This window comes from Pinus tabuliformis, chromosome 7 (assembly GCF_031772625.1).
Source record: "Pinus tabuliformis cultivar Carrire ecotype Pingquan chromosome 7, CPIR1, whole genome shotgun sequence".
NCBI classification, from domain to species: domain Eukaryota; kingdom Viridiplantae; phylum Streptophyta; class Pinopsida; order Pinales; family Pinaceae; genus Pinus; species Pinus tabuliformis.
This window is the reverse complement of record NC_142293.1, coordinates 1,603,358,745-1,603,385,559: the sequence shown is the minus strand read 5'-3', so window position 1 is coordinate 1,603,385,559 and position 26,815 is coordinate 1,603,358,745. Positions and strand designations below refer to the sequence as shown.

At 39.0% G+C, this 26,815-nt stretch overlaps 1 protein-coding gene across 1 annotated transcript; it reads left to right on the top strand.

The window, feature by feature from the left end:
• The first annotated feature begins 414 nt into the window (after positions 1-414).
• Positions 415-9,020, top strand: LOC149254275 (uncharacterized). Its single transcript, XM_089457013.1, has 3 exons — positions 415-1,615; positions 8,210-8,288; positions 8,448-9,020. The coding sequence occupies exons 1-3, from the start codon at positions 675-677 to the stop codon at positions 8,529-8,531; spliced, it is 1,104 nt and encodes a 367-aa protein (XP_089313139.1). The 5' UTR covers positions 415-674; the 3' UTR covers positions 8,532-9,020.
• Positions 9,021-26,815: the final 17,795 nt, after the last annotated feature.

Below are 26,815 nucleotides of genomic sequence, written 5' to 3'. Positions count from 1 at the left end.
GCGGGTAAGAGATGAGAAACCAGATAAAATATTTTAATCATTTCCATAAGGGATTATGGTTGTTTAACGATTTTGTTTTTTTTTTGAGTTTCAAGGGGATTTATGGTTGGATTGGTTAGATTTAGTTGAAAAAATTTGTAGTGAAATTTTGATTTGGGTTGCTTAAATTGTATATATAGGTTTGACATCCTCAAAAATTTGTAGTGAAATTTTGATTTAGGTTGATTAAACTGTATATATAAGTTTGATATCTCAAATTTTAGGGCACTTTCATTATAATGACTCCACCTTATAATTTCAATAAATCCTAAACAAATTAAATCTAAAAATAAACTGAAAAACTTTTCAACAAATCTCACTCATAAAACACCCCAGCGAAACGCAAAACACCGCCTCTAAATCTCCTTCGCTTAGGACATCAACTCGGGGTGGCTGGAATTTAATAATGCGGACGAGCTCAAAGCGTTCGAGACGGCTGGATTGAAGGTTTTCTGGGTCGAGTTGGGCAACCTGGTTCAGGAGTTTTCGGATGCAGGTGTTCTACAGAGCTTGGTTACAGTATATCAATGAATAGCAAGTCGTGATCGGCAACCTGCCTGCCCAGTGAAGAAGAAGTCCAGGTTCAGATTTTCTGAATTATTACTTTCTAAATTCTCCATTCCAACTTTCACAGTATGTCAGTCAACCTTCCCACTCCCCTTTGGAAATATTGTGAGAGAAGTGACCCCAAGGGTGGAGGTGGAAATGCAAATGTTCAGTGTACACTTTGTCAAGCTAATTGGCAAGGCAGTTATACCAGGGTTAAAGCCCATTTTATGCACATTCATGGCAAAGGTGTTGGACCTTGCAAAGGGCCAGCAGATAAATTGGCAGAAGCACAGGGAGAGCAAAAAAGGGCTGATGCTGTAGCTCTTTCCAGGACTCGTCCAAGTCATGCTGGAAGTTTATGTTCAGATGAGTCCAATCCATCCAATGCCGGTGGTTTAGAGAAAGACAAATTGGAAAAGGAGATACAAGAAAAGGAGAGCCATCTGCAGCAAGTAGTACATGACTTGGGCAAATTATATGAAGGAAAAAGATTTGTAAAAAGTGGGGATTTGGAACATGGGAAACTGGAGAAGACCTTGGGAGAGAAACAGAAAGAGAACATCATTTGTTCTTTGCAGGAAACTGTGCAAACACTGCAAGAAAAGTTAGGAGACTTTGAGCAGCAACAGAGGGAATTTCAAACATTAGTCAAGAGGGAAGTTCAGAAAGAAGCAGCTCAAATTCGTTCCACTTTGACAGGTGTTATTCACTCCACTTTGGCAGATGTTCTTGGACTTGACCAAAGAGAAGATCTTGTGGCTGGAGCACAAAAGCTGATTAAAGATTTAAGGGAGCACAGGAAAATGAAATGTCAGTTAAGGTCGAATCAGTTTATGTTAGTAGTTAGTCCAGATGTTCAGCAGTCCAAAGAGGAGGCACAAAGCAATAAGAAGGGATTAAGTTCTCATATGGATGGAGATAAGAGAACAGGCGCTCGAAGTCATCTACTTCTTACAAGAAATAGTGAGGCTCTGCATTGTTCTATTTGTATGGAGGAGTGGACGACGGCAGGGGATCATCGTATATGGTATGTGCAGAGTTGTGTGGAGAGGACAAAACCTGCACCATTTTCTCTATCTTCCAATATCTTTAACGCGATTTTCTATTAGTAAAACACTATTTACAACATAAATTCTTGACAATAGGGTTGAATCTTTGCTTCTCAAGTGTTGCAAGTTTCTCCGGTTTCTCTCTCCTCTTCTGATTTTTTCAGAGTTGCTCAGGTTGTAGATATCAGGTCCAAGTTAATGCCTGCCTGTATTTTCCTTGATATCTTTGATGAGTTTCTTTCTGCACCCTCGACTATATATTCCCCGAAATGGTATCTGCAACGTTGCTTCTTCTAATACTATTGGGGAGGAAGATTACTGAAAGTCTACGCCGTAATGTTATGTGTAGAAGTGACGAGTATAGATGGAGTTACAGGTGGTTGAAGTTTTCAATTTGTTAGGAACTTGCGCCTATGTACTTTATAATCTTTTGCATATCTGAAAAGAAATGAAAACATAAATGAACAGAAGTGATCTCACGCAAATTCTATTGCTCTCTTTCCTTTTTTCTTTCTTTGTACTGTGGAAATAACTTTAGCTTCCAACTTTTTTTACAATATAAAACAGAAATGCTTCCCTGGTCACACGTAGGCTCTTTTGGTGTAGTTACCGCAGAATTAATCATAAAATTTGGCCCTATTTTTACAATATAAGACAGAAATGCTTCCCTGGTCACAAATAGAGTATTGTGCTCGAGTTATGGCAGAGTCATAAAATTTGGTCCATCGTGGTAGAACACAGGTGAGACTTTTTGCAAATCGATTTCAAACACCAAAACTCCAAAAGCTGGAGTTGGTGATGGGACTTGCTTTTTTATTGCTTGTATCTTCCTACACTAAACCAACACTCTCCATACTTGCCCGAGATTATGCGAGGCAATACAATTTTAGCAAGGGTTAGATAGTGGCTCACAGATCAGGGCATCCCAACTGTCACCTTTGTTAACATCTTCTCTTTTCTTTGTCTCTAATGTCTATGATAGCCGATTTTAACATCGGTTACTTGTGCAAGTACAATGAGGTTCGTACCACTGCTGGCAGACCTAGATTGATCCTAGACCATGCTGGAGAGCTAGAATGAGTGTTCTCTGCCTATTCTTTGCCTTTACCACTTTACCTTGTTAGGAACAACTTCTCGACTCTTTGACCATTTGGAGAATCCCTCATCTTGCTTGACCTAATTGGTTGTATATGGGATGCCATCCCAATGGAAAATCAAATCCGTAAGTGGTCTACCCTGTCATGTTACTCAAGATTTCTGTGTTATCCCAGCCCAATTTTGTATTACGAGGGATAATAATGATATCTAGGGTCATTGGGGTTAAGAGTTTGGTAGAACAAAGTAGCTTTTATAACTTAAAATAAGCTTTAAAGTTATATAGTTAGTGTGTTACATTATTCTATCCCACATGCAAAAGGCAGCATGTAATAAAGGGGAGAACCAACTTTAAATTGGCCTTTATGCCTCAGAGCAAGGCATTTTAGGGTTTTGAGGGATCTTGTGGGTTTGTTTTGAGGTTAAGTGTGATGACCATACATTGCTTAAAGATTGTGGGTCTGAAGTTAATTTTGTTGATGCTCTCTAGCATTAATTAGTACTGTTACAATTCTGCTATATCGGTGTCTATTACTAATATTTATTGTTGTTTCTGTTGTTTCTGTTGTTGTGTTTACTGGTGTAACTTTATAGTAACTATTGTCATAGTTGTTGTCGGCACCCTACTATTTTCAGACCACAGCCAACTTCATCTTCTTATCTCTTTTGGAATCAGACTTGGCACTCCTTTTCAGACCACAGCCAACTTCATCTTCTTATCTCTTTTTTTCAGACCACAGCCAACTTCATCTTCTTATCTCTTTTGGAATCAGACTTGGCACTCCTTTTCAGACCACAGCCAACTTCATCTTCTTATCTCTTTTGGAACCAGAGTTGGCACTCCTCTTCAGAACCAGACTTGGCACTTGATCCATTTTGGATCACGAGTTAATCAAAGGAATAAGGGAATTAATATATTCAAGAAGAATACCATGTCAATAATGGTTCCTTGAGAGAGTTCTGATTTGCAAGTACGATGATGTCAATGAAGAGATAAAACCTCTGGATTGGATAGGCAAGCTGCACATTTCATTCAATTATGTCCTATGGAGAATTAACAGAATATCCAATTTGCCACCCTACACCTGGAAGGACTTACATTTTGTTGGGGAAATGAAGGAAGATGAATGGGATGAAGGTGATCAACTGTAAATAACTACTTAGGATGGATTTGTGATTGTGTTTTATCACAACTTGTGAGGAGTCCACCCAAAAATGTTCCTTCTTTCCCCTCAAAGATGTTGAGATGTTCTGCTCTTTGCAGCTAATCTCTGTTGATTAGAGTTCAGTCAATCGATTGACTAGTCGGGTAAGGCGGCTTGGAATGAACTTCTACAAGTTTCATCGGGAACAATCAACTAGGGCAACAAGTTGACAAGATTATAGAAGTCAAATCGATGAGATTGTCAGTCGATGGTTGAGTCATCAGGTTGACGGTCAAGTTGAGAGTAGTTACATCAGGGGAAGTTGAAGGACAGTTGAGCAATTGACGAAAGGCGATAATCCATTGGATTAGTCGAAGGGATCATCGTTGGGCATATGTGCATAATTGATTGAGATCGGTGGTTGAAGGGAAATCAACTACAATGGGAATTATTCGAAAAGTAATTAGGAATCTCGGGACTCTCGAAATCTTTGCCAATGATCTTGAGCCACCTGTGTTGATTCGGGAAACTATGAATTAGGGTTTCGTGCCTATAAAGACCATCATGTTATGGATGATCACGATCGATAGAGATCAGGTGACACAAGAGTACATTGGTTCTAGGTGTGTACCAAGGTCCATAGTTTTTAATGAAAAATAAAATAATTAGTTTCTAATAAAAACATATATGATTTCAAATCATGATTAGTTTGCTTATTATATACCATGTAAGGGTGAATATATCAAAATGGTATTGAGTGCAACACATATCAACAACAAAATACATAATTAGTGAGGCTGTAGATGACCTTTAGAGTCCAAAAACAATGCTACAAGCTATTGGGCCATTGGCCTACTATAAATCATTGATCAACATGATCACTCATCAAACTCATCACCACTACTAGATGTGGGATCATCAACAGGAGCTACATAAACATCATCTGGCTTAGAGTATGAGGACTCCTAAGGGACATCTACAACCTTAGTAGCAGTAGTAGCATTGCTAGGCCTAGCAGAAACGTGTGTTGCCCAAGCCGCATGATTGGTGCTTGCATGTGCTATGCTTGGTGTTTCGCTTCCTTCAACACCTGATTTGACTAATAAATTTGCATTGGGATCAAACCCCCCAACTCCATAATATCAAAATCAACATCAAACTCTCTTGGTTGGATATCCTCCACCCATTTTGAAGTTGGATCAATATCATCGAACACAATGGGATTTGTATCTGGGCTTTTGTTCAACAATTAGTTGCACCTTAGTTGAAGGTTGTACCGCACAAATACAAGATGATTTAATAATTTTTGTCCCAAATAATTTCTCTTCTTTGTGTGAATCTGTTAAAAAATAGACCAATTACTCACACACTCAGAAGCATTGCAAGTTTGGTGGAGGACTCTAATTGCAAACTTTTGCAATTAAGGACATTGATTGCCAAGTGACTCCCACTAATGTGCTACAAAGATAGACTAAAGTTAGTTCATTGTTCAACAATTTACATTGTGAGTTTGGCAAAAAACAAGTATTTACAATTTTAATTTAAACAATTAAACTTAAAAAAAAATGGAATTGCTTACTTGGTTGATCCACATCTCTTGCAATCTTTGCCAGGTTTTTGCCATAGGTACTTGTGGCCCTAGTCAAAGCACTAATTTGTTGATGTATTTCTCGCTGCTCGGACTCATTGGGGACCATGTGTTCCAAGCACTTGTACAATCCATTTTTGACCTCCCCAATCTGATTTTCTCCTAACCAGGCTTTATAATCATACCTTGGGTTAAGGAAATACCCGTCTATATGTATAGGATGATGGAGTTGATTGTTCCATCTATTATCAATGATCTCTTAAATAGGCCCATGTGTACCTACTCTATCCTTGTAGGTTGCTTGTATATGCTCTTTTTCCTGATCCAGAGCCTCATAGATGTGCCCATGGCCACTTTTCCCCATCCACCAACTGCAATACCTTGACAAGGGGCTTGCCAATTTTCATAAACTCCGATGAATTTTTGCAAAAAGTGTTGTCAAAAACTTTCCTTTTGGTGTCTTTTTTGTCTTGTCTACGAGCCCACCGAGATACATTCCAATCATCATTGGAAAACATTTTTTGCAAGTTTTGTTACTGGGAAGTTAGAGATTGCAACGTGAGGAAGTGATTTGCAAATTTTATGATGGAAATCCTAACAAGTTCCTTGCCCCCAGTGTTTTTCCTCATTAGATTCAATCGCATAAGTGGTTGTAGAATCTAGATGTATTTTGTGATACACTTGCCATGTTCTACAACATTCTTCACCTAATCCACTTTGCCTATGTCCTCAATGAGGTCTATGCAATGCACAACACATGGGATCCAAAATATGGTGCTATATTTGGATCTTATCATATTTCTAGCAAGAACATAATTTGAGGTATTATATATGATGAATTGCACAACATTCTGCTTCCCCACTGTCCTAACTATCTCATCCAAAAGCTCAAATAATAGGTTTGCATCTTTCACCCTATTAGATGCATCAATTGCTTTCAAAAACAGGTTCCTTGAGGGAAAGAGACAAAGAAATTTATCACAGTATGGTTCTTTCCATCAATCCATACATTTGACATGATGGAACAACCTATTTTGGTCCATAACTCTTTTAACTCCTTTAAATATTTATTAATAGACAAAGCTTTTTTTTACAAAAGAGATACCCTCAAGTCATGTATGCTAGGGCCTTTGAAGTTGTTCCCTGTAGCTATAACAGAGTCCCACATTGCTTGGTAATAAGGTGAGTGGGTAGCATTAAAGGGGAGATATGCATCATACCACCATTAGGCAATGTATAGAAAAACAACTTCTTTGCATTGCTTTTCCAATGAGTATCTAAGGTGGGTTGAATTAGACTTGGTTCGGAGGTAGTGGCACTAGTAGAGGTAGAGCTAGGGGGAGGTGCGAAATAACTCTGATTGTTCGTCCTCTTTTTACCTTTAGGTTGATTGTGAGACCCAGGAGGGGGAGGAACATAATGGAAGGGGTCATGGACATTGGTGGAAGGGATAGAGGAAGTGTCTTCCTAAAAACACTAGGACTCACCTAATAATTCAACAATAAATTTCACCCTAGCTTTGGGATTTAAGTTGGAGGGAAAAAACTCTTCTGATTAGCTGTGTCTAAAAACATAGGTAATCAGCGAAGTTAAAAAACATCCTAGGATGGAATTCGTCATCAAATTATAGGCTTACCTAGGTTGTTACATAGACTCAAGGTTTTACTAAGATCATTTACAATATATAACTTGCAGAATGGGATGACCATGACACACGTACTGCTGATACATGATCTGATTCTTGTTGAAAAAGTTGGTACTTCCACTTCCCTATAACCTTGACAATGGTTACAATTTGAGTGCAACAGGTTGGTTTAAGCAAAGTAAGTAGTACTTTTTGTGACAAAGAGGGGAAATAAACCGGTTTAATGACCACCTTGCACAATTCTTTGGTGACGATGCAAGACCTTACCCAACAGCCCCAATAGATGCCAAGCATCGAGCACAATTAGACTTCGAAGAGCCTAAAGCCAAAAAACAAAGGTTAGTGTTTGAAATTGGGTCTTCTTTAAATACAGAAGGATCTCGAGGATATTCTGCAAGTGCAACTGAAACTGATGTTTCTAGCCCAGTGCTTTATTTGCTTCCCACACAACCCAACACTGGTGGTGGTAATCGGCATGTTTTCCTTTGTTGCTTATACTACACCTAATTCCAACCTATCTTGGAGAGCATGGATTGGAGGAAAAGTGACAATAAACAAGTTGGAAATCCATATCCAAATTTTAGTTTAATTTTGGTATTCCTTTCAATGCTGCCAGCACCCCCATTGGCAGGTGATTATTGATGCCGTTGCCATTTTTGGAATTGATTTTTAATCCCCTGCGGATGAAATTCTTAGGACTAATTTGTTCTCCAAGCTTTGTGAGTGAGTTCTGGTAGTCTGTTGCGAATCTTAGACAGAATTGCTTGCATGATTGTGTCTGATGGGTGGACAGATACAGGTCTGAGTGAGGTTGGGGGTGATGCATCAACTCTTCATGTGTGTACCCATGTTTGTAATAGTAAATTGAATCTCGATGGTGAATTGGGTGCATTGAATATGGACATTGGCACAGATCCATATAAGCCCAGGTTAATGTCCATAGCCCAACTTCAGTTGGCACTATTCTGTTTGCAGTTTTCAAGTCCTTTACATAATGCTACCAGAAACCAAGTAATTTTTCCTTCTTAGAGCAAAACGGTTTTTGATTTACAAGAGATATCAAAATTCCGACAGCTAATTTTGAAATGTGGAAGCGCAGCTCCCTTGCCTGTGGACACATGTTTGGCATGTCTTGTATTAGAAAGTGGCTTCAGCGACAAGAGAACAATATTGGTAAGGTAAGAATGTTCAAGTTTGCAAATTGTTGATTTCCCTTGTGTGATGTTTGATGTAGGTAAGAATGTTAAAGTTCTTGAAGAAGATAATCAAATTTGTATTATTGCTTTTATGAGTAAATCTTGAAGATTTTAATTTTGCATTTCTGCAAAAATGTGTAGTGTCCGCAATGCAATGACAAGGCTGAGCTGAGGGACATCAGAATTCTTTACGTTCCAGTTATAGCTGTCACTGGTCTAGAATAATGACACTCATTTTTTTTTTTGTTATAACACCTACAGTTTTCTATCATCCTTGGAGCTTCATTCTGCATACATCAATCAATAGGTGATAGATTTATTATGACTAAAAACATCGAAAACAGTTTCAAGTGATATTAGTAGCCCTTTTAACAAGAAAACACTGGACCAGTTTTACCCACTGCTATGATTATCAAGGAATAATTTCCAGGATTGCAGAAGTCAGTTGAAGAGAGCCTTTTTTCATGTATCTGAAATGGCACTGCCTCCATGGATTCTGTAAATATATGTTTGGCAAAGACTAATGGTTCAAACTCTGAAGATGATACACAAAAAAAAACTTGCACAATGTTAAAAATGTTATTGCAAGCTCTTTTAATTTCTTCGATGCAACTGAACCTTATTTGTTTCTGAATTTTGGATTCAGCGACATAATTTTTGTTTCTCAATGCGGTGTTGTGAATCAGAAGTGATAGTTTGGATGGGAAATTGTTATTAGTACCATAGTTATCCAACCTCTGCAGATTCTAACTGAATTGTTGTGGAGATTAGCCAAGGCCTCAATAATAATAGTTGGCTGTTTTTTTCAGGCTTTCTTGACTCTCTGTTATGCAGTTGAATCATAATTTTGTTTAGCACAACAATGTTTGTTTACTGGTCATGCATTTCCATTAATAGTTGGCTGTTTGTTGCACGCCCTTGAATCTCTGTTATTCAGCTGAACCATATTTGACTCTAAATTTTGTTTAGCACAATAATGTTTTTTTAGTAGGTGTAGTTGTACACTTACAATCAGAAGGCACAGTTTGCTTGGGAGATTGTCGTTAGTATCATGGTTAGACCGCCTTTCTGATATCCTAAGTTTTTGAGGAGATTGACCAAGTCCCAAGTGCTTGTTACTTCATTTCATTACTCTTATAACCTATGTGGGCTTAAATGACTAATTATGATCTATACAGTGTTAGATATTTAGTAATTTAAGTAGGATTAAAAGTATAAGAAAAAATATATAATAACAAGAATATATTTTTAAGGTCAAAACATAGCCAGACATCAAATTCATATATGAGACTCCTTGTTTTGGTTAGGATTAGTTATAACAAATATTCTTACGAGTAATATTGATGTACATATGTCATTTTTTTACATGTTCTAGGTAATCGAATATCCGGTTGTCCAAACCCAGTTGTATTGTTATGACAATGTCATGTGAAATCAATCTCTAATGGAGGACATTTAAAAACGTTATGCTACTACTCAAGAGTCCTGATTGCAATCATTCTCCAAATTATTATGGCATAATTGAAGGTCTAATGCCTTTAGTTTCATTCACCTGATCTATATCTTTTTGACTAGATAGATTATTGCTGTGTTGAGTTGTATCTTGTTTTTGTTTTTTAAGGTTTTTGAAATGTTTTGTCATATGCATGTGAACGTTATTTTTATCTCTTTATCAGGATTTTCAATATTGTGAATATAGTTTGCCACTTTTTGAAGTTATTTCTATTGAACATTTAGGCTCATATACTTAAGAATTTGATTTTTTTTTATTGACATCAGTTTTTGCTTCTTAATTCGATGGAAATTTATTTGGGGTATCATGACGAGACCTTATTAGTTTGTAATTAGTTAAATTTTTGAGAACACATAATGTCCCATGAATAGTTTCTTTTAATGATAACAAATGCACCCTGAGACTTTATATTCATTCTTTTGGAGCACATAATGCCTAATGAATCATCGCTTTTAATGATAACAAATCCACTTTTTCGATTGAGAAAAACCACTACGAGTATAGCACCCTAGCTATACATGTTGGCTAGAGTTAAGCTTATACTAAAAAGGTACTATGCCTATGCCTATCCTAAGTAAGGCTTTCCACATATTAATTCTTTGAATCTCCCATGGCCACCATTTGTTGGAAGTGAGTCTTCTTGGTCCCATTCAGTGTTTTCTTGTTATAGAGAATGTCCTTGAAGCATTAAAACCTCTCAAATTAGATAAAATCATTAAGTCCCAGTTGCCACAAAATTTAGTAGGACTTGTAAGGGGACTCATGAGACAAGGGTCAAGCCCTGTAGCAATAATGAGGAAGATTGCCACTATTACCTCAATGATATTCCTACTATTTTTTAGTGGAATTTCATGACAAGGTAGGTTTCCTAGTATTCACCTATAAGGATATTCTAAGTTCTAGGATTCAAGCTGATGAAGATATAAGCTAGGTGAAGACACTCTATGATGGACAAAAAGCTCAATTCTGCTTGATAAGGAGTAGTGTATCATGCACCTTGACTAGATAAAGATGTATGATCTAGGGTTTTTTGATATGCAACAACAAAGGATTACCAAGACATAAAAGTTAAAGAAAGGGTTTGCTAGAAGATTAAGTCAACAAAACAATAGAGCAAACCCTCAGACTAATCCTTAAGTTGAAGCAATGCTAGAGTTTGGGTTTCCAAGCCACAAGTTTATCTAGAGCAGGATGGTTCGACCCTCCTATGGGAATATTTACCATTAATAAGACTAGATTTTGCTTTTAAAAGGAGTAAGGATATAAATCATAGGTTTTTCTTCCACAAACACTCATCCACAATGCCCTAGATTAGGCCAACCCTAGGAAAAAAACCCTAGCCGCTTGCCTTAAAAGGCTTAGGAAAAGTAAACCTAAGAGAAATATTTAAATTTTGAAGGGTTTTGATCAACAAAAAATTCACAATGCCTAATCCAACTTGGGTGATGGATTTTTATGGAAGTTTTTAGAGATAAGTGACAAATGATTGGAGTAAGGGGGGAACTCTTCTTTCAACTTTGTAAAACCCTAACTATCTTTTTTGAGGGGATAAATTAAATCGAAGATGCACACTAGGGGTTCTCCTATGGAATTCAAGGAAGAAGTACTTTAACATGCAAAAATTAACCAAGATTTTCCACAAATAATTTGCATTTAGGCATGCATCATAGAAAATCCCTAGCAATAATTCAATTACATATAAAACAATGAAAAATATGCAATACATTTACAATTCCATGAAAAGACCACCTTTCAATCCCAAAAGGAGATCTCCACTACATAAGCCAATCTCCAATAGCAAAAGTTCCATAAAAATCACATCTCCACATGTAGCGAATTCGATAGAGGCTAATCACGCCTTAGAAGAGGGGCCAAAACTCAAGTGTGATGATGAAAAATGACAAGTGAGAGATCCTCTATATATATGAGGTCTATGCCTTACTTTCACAACATGAAGTTAACCTCCAAGCCTTACAAGAAGTTAAATTTTGAGTGTTCATCAAGATAAGGGGTTACAAACCAACACCGTAGCTTAAAATAATAAAAGTATGCCATAAAATCGCACACATGTGGGTCGATATCCACCACAAGCATGATGCCATGCCCTTTTTAGGCAATAAATTCCGTGTAAGTGCATGGATGGGTTAGTGGGATGTTCTATCATCATAATCAACTCTAATACTTGAGGGGAATCCCTCAAGAAGTGCCTCAAAAATGCTTGTTGTGGGTTCCCTACGTGACTTCTTGAAGCAAACAAGGGTGATGTGGCATCAACTCTCTCTAGCATTGCGGCCCCAAGTGCTAGTATAAACCCTCCTTTGTCATCCTTGAGATGGCCATTGTCATCTGGAACTTTAGATGAAGTCATGCCCACCAAATAGTTTCAAGGCCAACTTGGGGATATGTTGGGTCTGCTAGGTACATCATCAAGAATCCCCAACACCAAGCAAGAGGAGCTTAACACTTCAACATTTGGGGTTGCTACGAGGTTTCAATGATCTGTTGGAATCATTAAAGCATCCAATGCTTTGCTCTAAAGGGGAAACAATGCATTTGCAAGGTCATCACCGCTCTATGGAAATGTAAAATGAGTTGGGTATGGTGTGTAGTGGAGACATGAAGTGCGCCCTCAAGGCCTCTGCTGCTATGTGAAGGACCACCTGGGAAAAACATCTCAAAATCAAGTAAAAGTTACAAGTCATTAGGGACAATGATCATAGATGCATCATAATGTAACATACTTAATTATTAAGAACATAATAATACTTCAAATTGGAATCACTGTCAAACATGCAACTAGACCAAGTCTTGTAAAAGTGTCCCCTACGTGTGTTAGGGGTGGATATATGGGAAACCTTATTAGGTGCTTTCAAGCCCTAACAAAAGGGGACATGTCCTAGGTCAACCCTTCAATCTATAAGTGTTTGTGGTAATGTGGCAATGGAGAGGAAAAACTTCATGGCAAGGTGCCATGGTCATGGGACCAGTTGATGGAAGTCCATCATCCTGAGTGTATTGATGTATGGAGGGAGAAATCATGGAGGCATGAGTTATCCCTTTCATCGAATTGCCTTTTCGACCCCTCTGGTGCACCTTTTACTTCTTTTTGATAATGTTTTGATAGGGAGCATAACTTAGGTGTCCAAGGTTTCTTTTAATGATATGACATTTATTTACCCCTTAATGATGACTCATCTTCTTTCTCATCAGGGTTGGGATATGCAAGGATTCTTCTATTATCTGATGGAGCATCATATGATAAGGAATCAGGTGACGATGATAAGGAATCAGGTGACGACTAATGAGGTGGGTAGAGTTCATGCTATGCCTTTTCCCATGTGCTAAATAATATTTGGGCCATCTTTTGCGTTTTAACTTTTCTTTTCTTTACTTGTGGCCATCTTATACTTTTACCTTTCTTTTAGCTACATCAACCTCCAAGGAAAAGTTTCCGGTCTAGACTTAAGGATTAGGATATGAGTGTGCCAATCCCATTGAATTAGTGACAACAAACTCGAACAACGGATATGAAATTAGGGGAATGGTGGAAAGTGGTAGAATGGAAAAGTTATGGACATGCTACTTCAATCCATATTTCGCAAGTAGTTCCCCTCCTATAACCGTAAGTCCTCAAAGGAGGTCCCACTGGACTAGGGTTAAAAACTAACTGCTTGGTAAGGTGAGAACATGTTTATAGTCAATATTGGCCAATCATCCATATGACCCCTTAGTTCATATTAGAATGCCCAAAACATTAAGTCAAAGCACATGATTGTAAAAATGTTAAAGCACTTGTTGAATGGCGACCCACTTTCCTTTAAGAGGAGTGTTGGATGGTGAGAGGCATCCAACGAGTGCGAATGGTCCAAAAATATGGCATATCATTATATATTGGGCAATGTAGTGTCATTGGTTGGTTGACTGTCCAAAGGAGGATAAATTTTTTTCAATGGGGTCACTAACTGTTTGGTGGGTAACATCTGGCTCCAAGTTAGGGACATATTCTCATCATAGAGTGCATGATCCATATGCTTGCTCAGGGAGTTCATGAGAACCCCAAAAATCCGTGGGCTCGCAAACTTGTTACCTGCACACTCAAATCAACTTGTTTGACAACATGTGAATGGGGTGCTAATTATCGCCCTTGCGATGATATGATATGAAATAAACATTGGAAATAAAAATTAGCTAACACATTAGCATGAATAATGAGTAAGTAGGATGCACACGCAATAATGCAAACACACAAATGCAATGAAGCTCTCTAAATATAAATGAGTTAGGTTCCATCAAACAAGGAAGGTGTTTTCCTCTCACAGGGGAGGGCAACAATTCACTTTCAACTTTTATAATGTAGACATACTCTACACCTACTTTTCCATGGACCCTAAAAGGATATGGGTTGTTGTCAAAAAGGATTGAACTGCCAACCTTAAAATCATTTTCTTGCCTTTGAACCCCATTGTTTCTTTCTGATGTTTTGGGATGTCTATTTCTTAGTATTTTTTGCAGGGGTTATTTTGATTTGATAGAGATTCCCTAATGATGGCTCAACTTGTTTGGGTCTTTCAAGAAACTTTGGCTTAATGTGTTTTTTCTCGAAATGTAGGTCTTTGGGGTGTGTATTAGTCTTGGCCTTACTAGGATGTTTGGGGAAAAGGAAGGCTCTATATCTTCCACATGCTCAGGGATGTGTAGTTCTCTATGCAAAATGAATGGTTTCCCATCCACAATGGGTATGGTAGCATGTGATAAATCCATCTATAATTTACCACCTATACATGCACACCATTCCCTAGACAAGAGCATACCCCAAGCATGTGGCACATCAATGACGAAAATATCCATTATCCTTATTAGCAGCCAATACCACATTTAACATCCTTCATTAGGCCATACACAGGGATAGACTTTTTAGTCAAAGCCACACACATTCCTATATGGTCTAGTGATACGCATTTCCAACTGATTCATGACTCTTAAAGGAATTACATTCGCTGAGGCACTAGAGTGAAGCATACAATTATTTAAGACATGATTATTTACCATTAGAGATAATAGGAAATGTGCATGCCCCCCATTTCTTCGACTATTGTACATATTTTGAAGGTTCACAAGAGGGTCTTTAGACTCATTTTCAAGGTTAAATGCCTTTATAACTTTCCCTCTTTGTGGTTCAAGTTTATTCAACTCTAAAAAAGGCACTTGCACATTCATCTTTTCTAAAACACTTCTTAATTCAACATCCAGGGACATGTTAAGATTAGGTGCTTTAGTTTTTTCAATGTTCTTATGAGGTGGGGTTGCTCAACACTCTTTTGAGGGATACTGTTATTATTTCTAGTACTTGCTTGAGGGTGGTTTTGTTCATTATTCCTCCTAGAGTATTGCAACCCTTTGAACCTTCCTCCATGTTGCGGGTGAGAACACCCTAGCATCTTGGGTTGAGAACCCCAACGGAGTGGAGGGAAAACCACAACAAGAAATGCTTAGGCAATCAACCTAAATGCTTATTCTACTGGACTGTGTAAGAGTGTCCTTACCCGAAAGTCCTACGTTTGAGTAGATCCCGCATGGTGCAAACCCTCAACTTCTTTTGATGTTTTCGAAACTTAAAAATTATTCAAATAAAACATATCCAACAGTAGAAACATAAAGCATGTTCATGATATCAACTTAGAATCATATAAATGAATGAACAATTACACATCAATGTAAGATTCATAAACGAATTACAATATAAATAGATGCATAAACACATTTAATATCAGAAACAAAACATCATTCCTTTATTGAAGTTATCTACAAGTAAAGTGGAGAAATATGACCTAAGTCTTTCTCCGGCTCCAAGTGGAACCGTCCTCCGGATCCATCCTTTCCTGGCCTCAACAATCTTCCTCCATCACCAATACAAGGATATCTCAAAAAAGATAAAGGATATCTTCAACAAGGAAACAAGGGTTTTCTGAAGCTTTGGGGAGTGCAGGGGGCACATGTATTTCGTCAAACTCGATCAGGGATAATCTCACTATAGTATCAATATCTCATATCTTCTCCCTTAAGGCCTTCCCATGGAGGTTTATTTATACTTCTCCAAATTAGTTTTTACAGTTGGGAAACAGTTGGGCCACGGGCAATAGGAGGTGAGTAACAGGGAAAACCCGTGAACTCCGCCCGAAATTAAGGAATTTTTTTATTTAAGTGTTTTAACATATGTATGTGGGTTGGGTATATGCTGACTCGCGTGTACACGCTTTTATCACAGGGAAAAGTAGCGTATAGGGAATAAAACACTGTTTTTTAAATTTTGGACCAAGTTTGGAAGGAAGGGTTTCCCTAGGCCATAATCAGAGCATCAGATCTACCAAGAGTGGTAAATGGTGCTATAATAGATGCCCCCTAATATATGAGGTCAGAAGGGGTACATGATGGCCAAAATGTATTAAGTGTATAGAAGGAATCATGCCGAGACCGAGGAGGAGTTCACCAGAATTCAGCTTGCCAAGCCAGCGAAAGAGATCAGAAAGAAACTGTTGTCTGAGGTGGGCATACCCATGCTCAGAAATAGTAAAGCATGTCCACATGTCAAGTACAAAAGCAGATCCAATATGCATACAAGTATAAAGGAACTGAAAATACATAATGGATCATCTGATCATAATCAAGAAAGTACATGTCTGAATATCACACATAAAGAGCTGATCAATGATGCTGAAGTATGAAGCTGATCACTGAAGTCAAGAAACTGATCCAAATAGTACCAAGTGAACATGATGGAATAAATGGTACTACACTACAACTCGAGTGCCAACATATAAGATATCGCTATAATGAACTGCAATATATAAGGTGGATGGTGTCAACTAGCAGAAACAAGAGCAACTGACAAGTGAACCAAGACATGCTGATGCAAACCCGAGGTCTTCACCGACCGTCATGGTACATTTCTACATAATGGGAATAAATGATCTGAAGTCGACCATGTGAGAAATCGTTTGATTACCAGTCATTGATGTATACCGTTAACAAACACGAGGCTACTCACCAATAATGATGATGAGAGTCAAGGTACCTAGTACAATCTAACAAGTGTGAATAAATGAGTTGTAGTCGAACACTTGGAAGAATCTATCAATCAGGAGACAATCTTAAACTGACACGAGCAAAGGACCAATATAGCTGATGTAATAACAAACATGAAGCTGACAACTAGGGATGGCCGACCGAAAAATAGGTCAAGATACACCGTAGAGAGGCTGACTCAGGTTTACTTCTCTTGAACAAAAGTACGACTCAATTGCGACTACATGGAAACATAGGCATAAGCAAACTCTCCATATGATTGGAAGAGGTAACCAATCGGAGGAGTACTGACTCAATAACAAGGTTAAGGCTCTCCTAAGTGAAACTAAAGCCCATCCCAATGGAGGAAAATACTTACTTTTGAGTGCTTTGTTCAAGGTCGACACAATTGATTCTAGCTACCATCAAATATGGAAATAATGTCCTGTTCCCTCTCTTTTTGGAATATATATATTTTTTTGTCTTTTTCTTTTATATGAAGCTTGAAAAAGAATAAAAGAATGCTATAGTACAGTGGAAAGAACGAGTGTCAAAAAAACAGATGCTCTAGTTTCTGGGAGGGGAACTTTCCTATGCTCAATTCAAGGTGGCGAAACTGGTCAAGGACACTGAAAGGAATGTTCTTTCCATGGGTAAAATGGTGTGTCAAGTTGCAGAGGCTAAGTGATTGCAAGGTTGATTTTGCAGAAGACATGGTCGAAAAGTGGCTTAAACACGAGTTCAAGTGAAGCCGGCTCAAGGACAAAAGGTGCAAATAGTCAATATGCAATGCAGTAGTACAACTCAACAAAAAAGAGTCTCTAGGGTATAAGGCCAAAAAACAGCGCAGAAGAACGAGAATGAGTCTTCAACGCACAAGTCACGGCAAGACTAAAGAATACTCTCGAGCCTACTCAATATAGTAGCATGGGCAACAAATGTCAACGATGATCTAACTAAGATGCCCATGTAAAGGTTGGCTCTACCATTGCGTCATTATTTTAAAGTCGGCAAATGAAAATGGTTTGTGAACCAAGAAACGATGGGGTCGACCTTATGGCAAACATATCGCAGTATGGAGGCTAGTATGTAAAATGCAGCGGAAAGTGGTATTCCTTAACCTATATGCCAGTAGAAAACGATACCTGCCATGACGAGTTTGTGGTCACGGGACCAAAATGATTTCTCGAAGAAGTCTCCAAAATTTCCTGTAAAGACAACCCATTCCCGACACTCCAAGCCAAAAGGTCAAAAAGTCCATAAGATAAAAATCAACTTTTGAAAAAATAATTTTCATTTTGCAACCTATATAAGGACTTTTGGACTCACATTTTTGTCATTTGTGTTTTGAGCAAGGAGCTGTGGAGACAAACTCAAACAAACTTCCTCCGTCTAATCCAACCGTTCAAATCGCTCCAAAACTTCCAGGTAACCCTTTTATCATGCTTTTAATCATTTGTGATACTTTTTAGATGTTTTTTTCATAATTTGATCGTAGGAAAATATGTTAAAAATTTCAACTCTGCGTACACACGGGTTGAATACAGGTAACCCATGTATACGAGGGCCCTACATGCGACTGTGTAAAAAGGGAACCCGCGTGTGCATGAGTAAAAAATTTAAAACATAAATCTAATGATTTGAAACATATTTTTTGGGCAGGATGACAATCACCTGGTGAGAAAGGGAGCATAGTGCCATTGATAACCAAGTAATGGAGGATCAAAATGCCTTAGATGCTTTGAGAGGTTGTGGCTTGCTAAAATTATTTAAAATGCAAAACATGAAGGCAAATATATGATTACTTGAGTTGATTCGTTATTGGAATGCAGAGGATGATGCATTCATGATTGATCAGATGCCCTTAAGGATCGAGATAGAAGATATTTACTTCATTACCGGTCTTTCTCGAAGGGGAGAGATAGTGCATTCTACTGGCAGGATGAGAGGTAGTCTCAATGTAGAAGACTATGTCCACATATACTGTCTTGGTCATCCTGAAAAGATTGGAAGTCAGATTCCAATCAAGCACATAGAGAGTTTATCCTTGAAGATCCTATTGTTGACCATCGCCAGGGTAAATGGTTCTGTTGCTTTACATCAGGCCTCACGTGTATATATGAGCCTAGCAGTGGAATGCTTCACTAATGTGTTTGATTGGTGTACACCTCTACTGACCAACATGAAGAACTACCTTACTTCCATTTAGAAGGGTCAAACAAAGAATTTTGGATACGACACAATCTTATGCTCATTCTTCTTTGAGAAAGTACTTGGGCTTCGACCCAAGGTATTATCGACTATCAATGGCCAGAGGGATCCGCGGATGGGAAGATGAGCTGACTTGATGAAACGCCTAGGGGGTGGTGATGTCCCCAGGACGACTTTTGATCACGAGTTTTTCGCGTGGTGGGATTAACAGGTCATCATAGTCGACAACTACCCTTATGCCGGAATGGATTTCCGAGGAGATCCAAATTTAGTATTACCACCAGATGCAACATGGGGCGACATAGGTAACATTTTTTATTTTTTTTTGAATTTCTTAAGATTTTTTTGGATTTTTAATATAAATGAACTTGAAAATATTTTTATGAGACAAGACACTTACAAAATATATGATCATGTTTCAGATGTGGGGCCAGTGAGACCTAATGGATTTCCCTGACATAGGCGTCGTGGAAGAGATGTCGAAGGGGTTGTAGCTGAGATGGAAAGAGATCTCCATGCAGTTCAGAGGAACTTTGTGAGACTGGCTCACCAAGTACCCATGATAGTTATAGAGGACTTACTCGAGGGGATGCAGTGTAGTGTTGTAGGAGTACCACGGGATTGGGTGCAACTATTTCGGCGTGTGGCCAATGCCGTTGTTTATTTTCTCGCTGCTATCCTGAGTCAGCTAGATAGATGATCATATTTTTTTATGATTAGACATGATGATGGGCATAAACCCAAATTTTGTAGGGCATTTTGTCCTGATTTTTGTATATTATTTTGGACACAAACACTCTATCTATATACATGCGATTTTATGATGATCATATATATAGATGATACTTCAATTATTTTTTATGTTTTTTAATTTGATGAATGATTTATATGCCAGTCCAATGCTTGATTAGCAATAGAATCAACTAAGGAATTTTCTGATCATGGAATGTGAACATATGTGATATAAATAAATGATCATTGCAACAATCGTACTCTTAGAAATTGGCGATACAAATAAGGATCTCGTACCCGATAAACGTTATTCAGCTGAGATACCACCAATTGTGAGTCTAAATAAACCACTAACGAATCAATATCAAGAGATATCGCTTCAGATAGCAAATTAATAATGACAGTATATTCGGCAATATTATTTGAAGCAAGACCGATACATACTCCTCTCGAAACCATCAACTGGCCATATGGATAATAAATCACCCAAGCCGCGAAAGCAAGGTTCCGGGTATGCCTACTCGCACCATCGGCGAATCCTAAATATATTGAATCGTCCATCAATACCTGCCAAAGAAGATAAAAAATATCGACATCACTAAAACCGATAGATAGATATGTACAAACATACAATATATATAAACAAGTAAGTGCTCGGACGAAGCCTAAGAAAAGTACTTCTTAAGGTAGAGCCCATTTTTGGGCTCCGCCAACTTCTTTTTCCCATGGAAAAATGGTAATTTTATTCATATTGAGTAAAATTACATGTTGTAGATGCTGAAACACCATATGATTTATCAAAACTTGTCCCGCTGGAAACAGGATCTAAAATAATTTACTGTCTATCTATGCTTTCCTACCTTTCTTTTTTTCCACTTTCCGCCAACCGTCATTGTTGGGCATGGCTATTACAATAGACATTTGTGCTTCATTTGTGGCAGCCGAGATTTCTTTTTCAGAATCTGAGCTTTTTGTAGAGTGTGCTCGCTTGCTGCCTCCAATTTCTTGCCCTGGGATGTGTTTCTCACTTTGCTGCTGTGGATTGGTTGTCTTTAGAACTATTGCAGATTCAATATGATTTTCATCATTCTGTGGGTTGTGTGGAATGCTTTTTTCACTGAGTTCTGGATTATTTCCTGGATATTCTGCTTCTTGAAATATGTTGGTAGTTTCTGTGTTTTTTTCCTCTTCTATGTCATCTGTCCATGTGGCTGAAAACTGCCATCCTTTCGGCTTTGGTGGCTGTCTTCTTTTCCTGTCTTTTTTGTTTTGTGGGCATGCACTTTGTAGATGACCAGTTTGACGACATATGTGGCATCTGAAGGCAGTGTTTTCATAATCAAGTGGTTGGGCCCATTGCTTTTCGTTGTGGAGTAAGAGGATGTGGCTTGGTAATCCTTGACTGAGATCAACCTCCACACAGATCCTGGCAAATGTATAGATATCCTTGGAAAGGCGCTCATTGTCTACTTTTAAGAATTTCCCCAAAGCGTTGCCAATGCCTTCTAATACTTTGAAGTGCCAAAAGTGCAGAGGTAGGTTATATAACTTTACCCACACGGGAATTTTGGAAACCACCATGGTGTTTGAGTCAAATTCCGGAAACCAAGATGTCATAAAAAGGCCAACATTACCCCAAAACCATGGTCCCTCATTCGATGCATATTCCTTGTCATTTATTGTGTCGAATTTGACAATAAAAAAACCCTTTGAACAAAGGTGGATATCGCAGTTTTATGTCCATGCGGAGTAAATCCATTGACGAAGGGCTTCCAGTTTGGGCCAAAAACCATTAAACCTACATATCACTGCTTTAGATAAATAATCAACATGTATTTCATTTACCTCAGGTATAGCAATTGTTAATGCAGGGTTCTGAGTTGTCTGCTCGACAATGTAGGCACCAGGGGTTGTAGCTTGCTATTCTGTTTGCGCTTGAGATTCCATCCTCCCTTTTACTGCATCTTTGAAGGAAACAGGTCGTTTTGAGCTTGTGCTGGGACAGCCTCCGTAGATTCTTGTGCTAAGGCAAATGGTTGAGTCGTTGCCTATGTCGTATTCTTTTAGTTTGCGCTCGTCCTGCAATAATTTTCATGTGTAGATCAGGAGTTGTTTGCAGGGTGGAATTCCTATCCTTTCTTGTATCCTCTGTTTAAGTGTTTTTATCTCCTTCCATCTCCCTATCTTGATGCATACTGTGTTCCCTTCCATAGATCTGATAAAGAGGGTACTTTGTTTACCTTTGAGCATTTCAGGAGCAGATGCTTCAAGATCCAATGTTGGGGTGTTTGTCTGTTCCTGCACAATCGTCGGAACTCTTTGTTGCCAAATCTAATCTACGATCTGGGGCTGTGATCCAGGGCGGAGGGGAGACTTTATGTGAGCAGGCCTCCAGATCTGGGCTTGGTGTGGGTTGTTCTGTTTGTTGAGCGCCAGATCTATTTGATCAGTGGCAGATCTGAGGTTAATACACCCTTCCATGTTGAGGGAGATCGATCCGGATCCATGCATGGCAGAAATTCCTCGTTGAGAGGAGTGAAACCATTTCGGAGCCCATGCGGTTTTAGGAAGCACTTGATCTAGGGTATGGTATCGGATCCCCCAGAAATTGTTCAGCTCCGACGCCCTGAAGTCACTCACATAACAGTCTCTGAATTAAGGGCTACATCAGTCTGCTTTGCACCATCGATTGTGTGGTCATCCTTAGATGCGATCTGGTTGTGTGCAACTCCCGATCCAGATCCGGGCGTGTCCTCCAGTGTGGGCGGGGTAGTCTGGGACCGGAACCAGTAGGGTGGGGAGACTAAATCCTCTCCAGATCTAATGGCGAGACAGGCTGCAGGATAGAAGATGGGCTCTAGTGGTTATTTTAGCAAATTTGGTGTGAAGGCGTTCCGGCTGAGCACTGCAGCGGCTGTGTTTGCCAACGGCATTGTTCCCTCTTCAACGATCTCGGAAACACTTCTCTGCCTGCCAGATTCGAAATGCCATATAAGTACAGTGTTGCCTGAGACAGGATTATGAATAAGGGGCATGGAAGGCAAGACTGCCAAATCAAGCACCATGCATTCCAGATCCAGCATTCTGAGTGCCGAAAATACCTTGATCTTGGCGCTGATACAGTGCAAAAATGATGGTTACAGAAACCCTTACCATCTCTTTCTACTGCGCACCATTTTCCGCACGCCCTTTGCTTGTCAGGCCGCTCAGGCGGCCGTCTCTACATCTCATCGCCATCTCTTGGGATGTTGTTCCGCATTCTGCCTACCCCATAGGGTTGTTTGTGCTCAAGGGTATGGATAGACTTGTAGATCACCGGAGGATTCGGGCCATGGGCCGCTCTGCAGGGGGCTCAAGCGTCATGCCACCATTGAAGCTGCTTCTGCTCGATGGATCCCTTTCCTTGTGACCTGAGATCAGGCCTGTTGACGCACAGGTGATCCTCGGTGCTGCCATCGTAATGTTTCCTCCCGTATTAGAGCTTCTCCCAAATAAACCAGTATTAATCCATTGTTATTTTGAAAGTCTATATCAAAGAGATATCATACTCCGCCAACTTGTTTCCTTCAAAGTCAATTAATTCATAAGCTCCCTTTTTCAAAACTCGCTTGACTATAAAGGGACCGTACCACATAGGCTTAAACTTCCCTTCCCCTAAGGCGTCTTTGTCTTGGTCGTAGACCAGGGCAAGGTCACCTTCAAAAAAATTTCTAGGACGGACAACGTTATCGTATTGAGTTTTTACCTTTTTTTATGGGCTTTGTTTATTGTAGTGGCATCTCGACGCTGCTCATCAAGATGCTCCAAATGAACAAGGTGCTCCTCGAGACTAGAAGTCTTTGGAAGAAGTTCAATAGTTAGTTTAAGGGAAGGAATTTCACATTCAATAGAAAAGATAGATTCCAACCTGTAAACCAGTTGAAAAGGAGTAAAGCCAGTGGCAGTCTTAACTCGCGTTCAGTATTCCCAAAGTGTCGGATACAACATGATCTGCCAATTGGATCTAGCTTTGTTAATCATCCTTTACAGGATGATTTTAAGGGATTTGTTCACGGCTTCAACCTGCCCATTGGCCTGAGGATAATACAGAGATGAATGCTTCTATTAAAACCCAACTTGAGATCCAATTCAAATATCAGTGGATTTTGGAAATCACTGCCATGATCAGTGACAATCTCTCGAGGGATACCAAACCGGGAAATAACTTGATTGAAGAAAAACAAGGCCGATGTTTGACTGTCATTCTTAAAAGTAGGCATGGCCTCAACCCACTTCGTAAAGTAGTCTACGACCACTATGATGTACTTGTGATTTCCTGCCAAAGGCGGATTACAAGTAGTAAAATCGATGCCCCACTTTGTGAAAGGATCGACAGTGATAACAAGGAAAAGCGGAGCTGGATGCGCGCACATTTTCCAAGTAAAGACCTGACAAGGATGACATCTTTTGACCGCTTCAATACAATCTTTGAAGATCGAAAGCCAAAAGTAGTCTGCTTGTAAAATGTTTTGGGTTGTGGCAAGCCGAGATAGATAATCGCCACAAGCTCCACTGTGGCAATCATTAAGAACCGACTCGACTTCTTCCAAGGTTAAACAACGCATAAGGATTGAATCAATATCGCGACGATATAATGTGTCCCCTATAATAATGTAATTCTTAGTGTGGTGACGCAACTTTCTATGCTCATCTTTGGAAAAGGCGGGCAAGAACTTCGAAGTCTGGAGATATATAATGATATCCCCATACCAAGGATCTTGTAAAGAAATAAGAAATAAGTGTTCATCAGGAAAACTTTCCTTGTGAATAATTTCTTCGTCACAAGGCAGCTCTGATATCAACTTTGCAAATACTAAAGATTTCTTAGATTTAGCCAACATGAATTCAAGATCGAATTCTTGCAAAATGACAATCCATCTATTATATTTGCCCCCAATCACTCACCTACTGAGAACAAACTGAAATGGATTGACGGTTGCTAAGACGAACATTTTTTAAAGCAGAATGTAATGCCGAAGCCGCTGGACAGCATGGATAGTTGCCAAAGCTAATTTCTCGATGGGAGAATAGCATAGTTCAGGACCTACCAAGCCTTGACTTAGATAGTAGATTACATGCTCACATAAGGCATCATCTTCCTGAACCAGAACCATACCAATGGTTGATTCTGCTGCAGTGAGATACAAGAGGAAATCTATGCTATAATCAGGTGGACTCAACAATGGAGCAGAGGTTAATGCTTTTTTCAAAGCATCAAAAGATCGTTGCATGAAATCATCCCATAAAACGAGACCCCTTTCTTAAGCAAACACATAAATCCTTTTGTGATCTCGGCATAATTGGCTATAAATCTCCTCAAGAAATTTGCTTTTCCTTGGAGACTTTGAAGTTGACGTATGGAAGACGGGGGAGGAAACTGAAGTATTGCCTCAACCTTGAAGGGATCAACACAAATCCCCTCTGATGACACAATGAATCCTAACAACCGTCTGGATGTGACTGCGAAAATGCACTTATTCAGATTCAACTGGATTTTATAAAAACGACACCGCTCAAAAATCAACCGAAGGTGCTTAGGATGATCAATTCTCTTTCGAGAATGAATAGCGAAATCATCCAGATATGCTTCGATAACGTGCTTGATGTTGTGAAAAGCATAAGACATGGCCCACTAAAAAGTGGCTCCCGCATTTTTTAGGCCAAAAGGCATATTTTTGTACGCAAACATACCCCAAGGAAAAATAAAGGTTATCTTGTGCTGATCTTTTGGACGGATAGTAATTTGATTGTAACCAGAGAATCCATCCATGAACAAAAAAATTTCATTACTCACACATTCATTAATAATTTGATCATTAAAGGGTGTGGGATAATTGTCTTTCGGACAAGCCTTATTTAGGTCCCTAAAGTCAATACATACTTGAATCGTTCCTTTATTTTGTCTATGAGGACTAGATTAGAGACCCACTCAATTAGAGGAACAGGGTATATGAAACCCGCCTTTAGCAGCTTTTCAACTTTAGCTTTGATAGCTGTTGCTTTTCTAGGATTAACCGGTCGATGTTTTTGACGAATAGGTTTAGCATTTTCGTATGTCTTGATCTCATGCTGGACAATAGATGGATCTAATCTAGGCATTTCTTCGTAAGACCAAGCGAACACATCAAGAAACTCTTTGAAGAGATCGATATAAGTTTGAATTTCTTCAGGGGAACAGTCAACTCCAATGAAGACATTTTCGATTATGTTAGGATTCCTAGAGATGTTCACTAGTACAGTTTGTGAGATAACAGACATGTTACCTTCGGCAGAAAACTATGCTGGGGCCAAAGGGTTTAAAACTGTATGAACATCACTAGTAGAAGGACTGGACAAACTTGACTCAATTTCTTGCAAATGAGGGAGGAAATATGAATGATGATGTAGATCATCCCATGGTCTATCAACACCCATCATTGCTTCCAGGATTGCTTCCTCAGATGGTAAGACTGTATCTAAGCAATCCTGAGCCGAAGTTGAATCGAGGGTCCAGGCCAGAGCCACATCTCCATCTAACTCCTCTGGTGAGAAAGGAATAGGATGGAAGTCTGTAGAATTAACAATAGACTGATAAGCAATTTCTGCTACAGACATAGGACATGCCATTCCACCTACCTGCCCTCCATCTAATGTGGTGTTAGACGAAGGTAAAGGCCAAGGGTCCGAAAAATAATGAGTTCGAAAGAACTCTCTTCGAGAAGGTCCCTTGGAGGATGAAATAGCATTGATTCTAGCTGAAGGAGCAGGAAGATCAAAAATACCTATTAAAGAAGAGTACATCCCAACTCCTAAATTCTCTATAGGTTGCCTGGGATTGTCCACTAATGGAACAGTAGAATCAGAAGATGTGTGGGAGTCCCCTGAAGAATAGTCCATCTGATCAACTTTTACAATCCTCCCCTCATGAGGAAAACAAAGGATGCGAAATAATGATGAAACTATGGCATCCATC

Excerpts from the sequence above, each read along its gene's own strand:
- LOC149254275 (XM_089457013.1), top strand. The coding sequence starts at position 675 with ATGTCAGTCAACCTTCCCACTCCCCTTTGGAAATATTGTGAGAGAAGT. Across the intron at positions 1,616-8,209 it reads GCAGGGGATCATCGTATATG|CTCCCTTGCCTGTGGACACA; the intron begins GTATGTGCAGAG and ends GTGGAAGCGCAG. Across the intron at positions 8,289-8,447 it reads AAGAGAACAATATTGGTAAG|TGTCCGCAATGCAATGACAA; the intron begins GTAAGAATGTTC and ends AAAAATGTGTAG.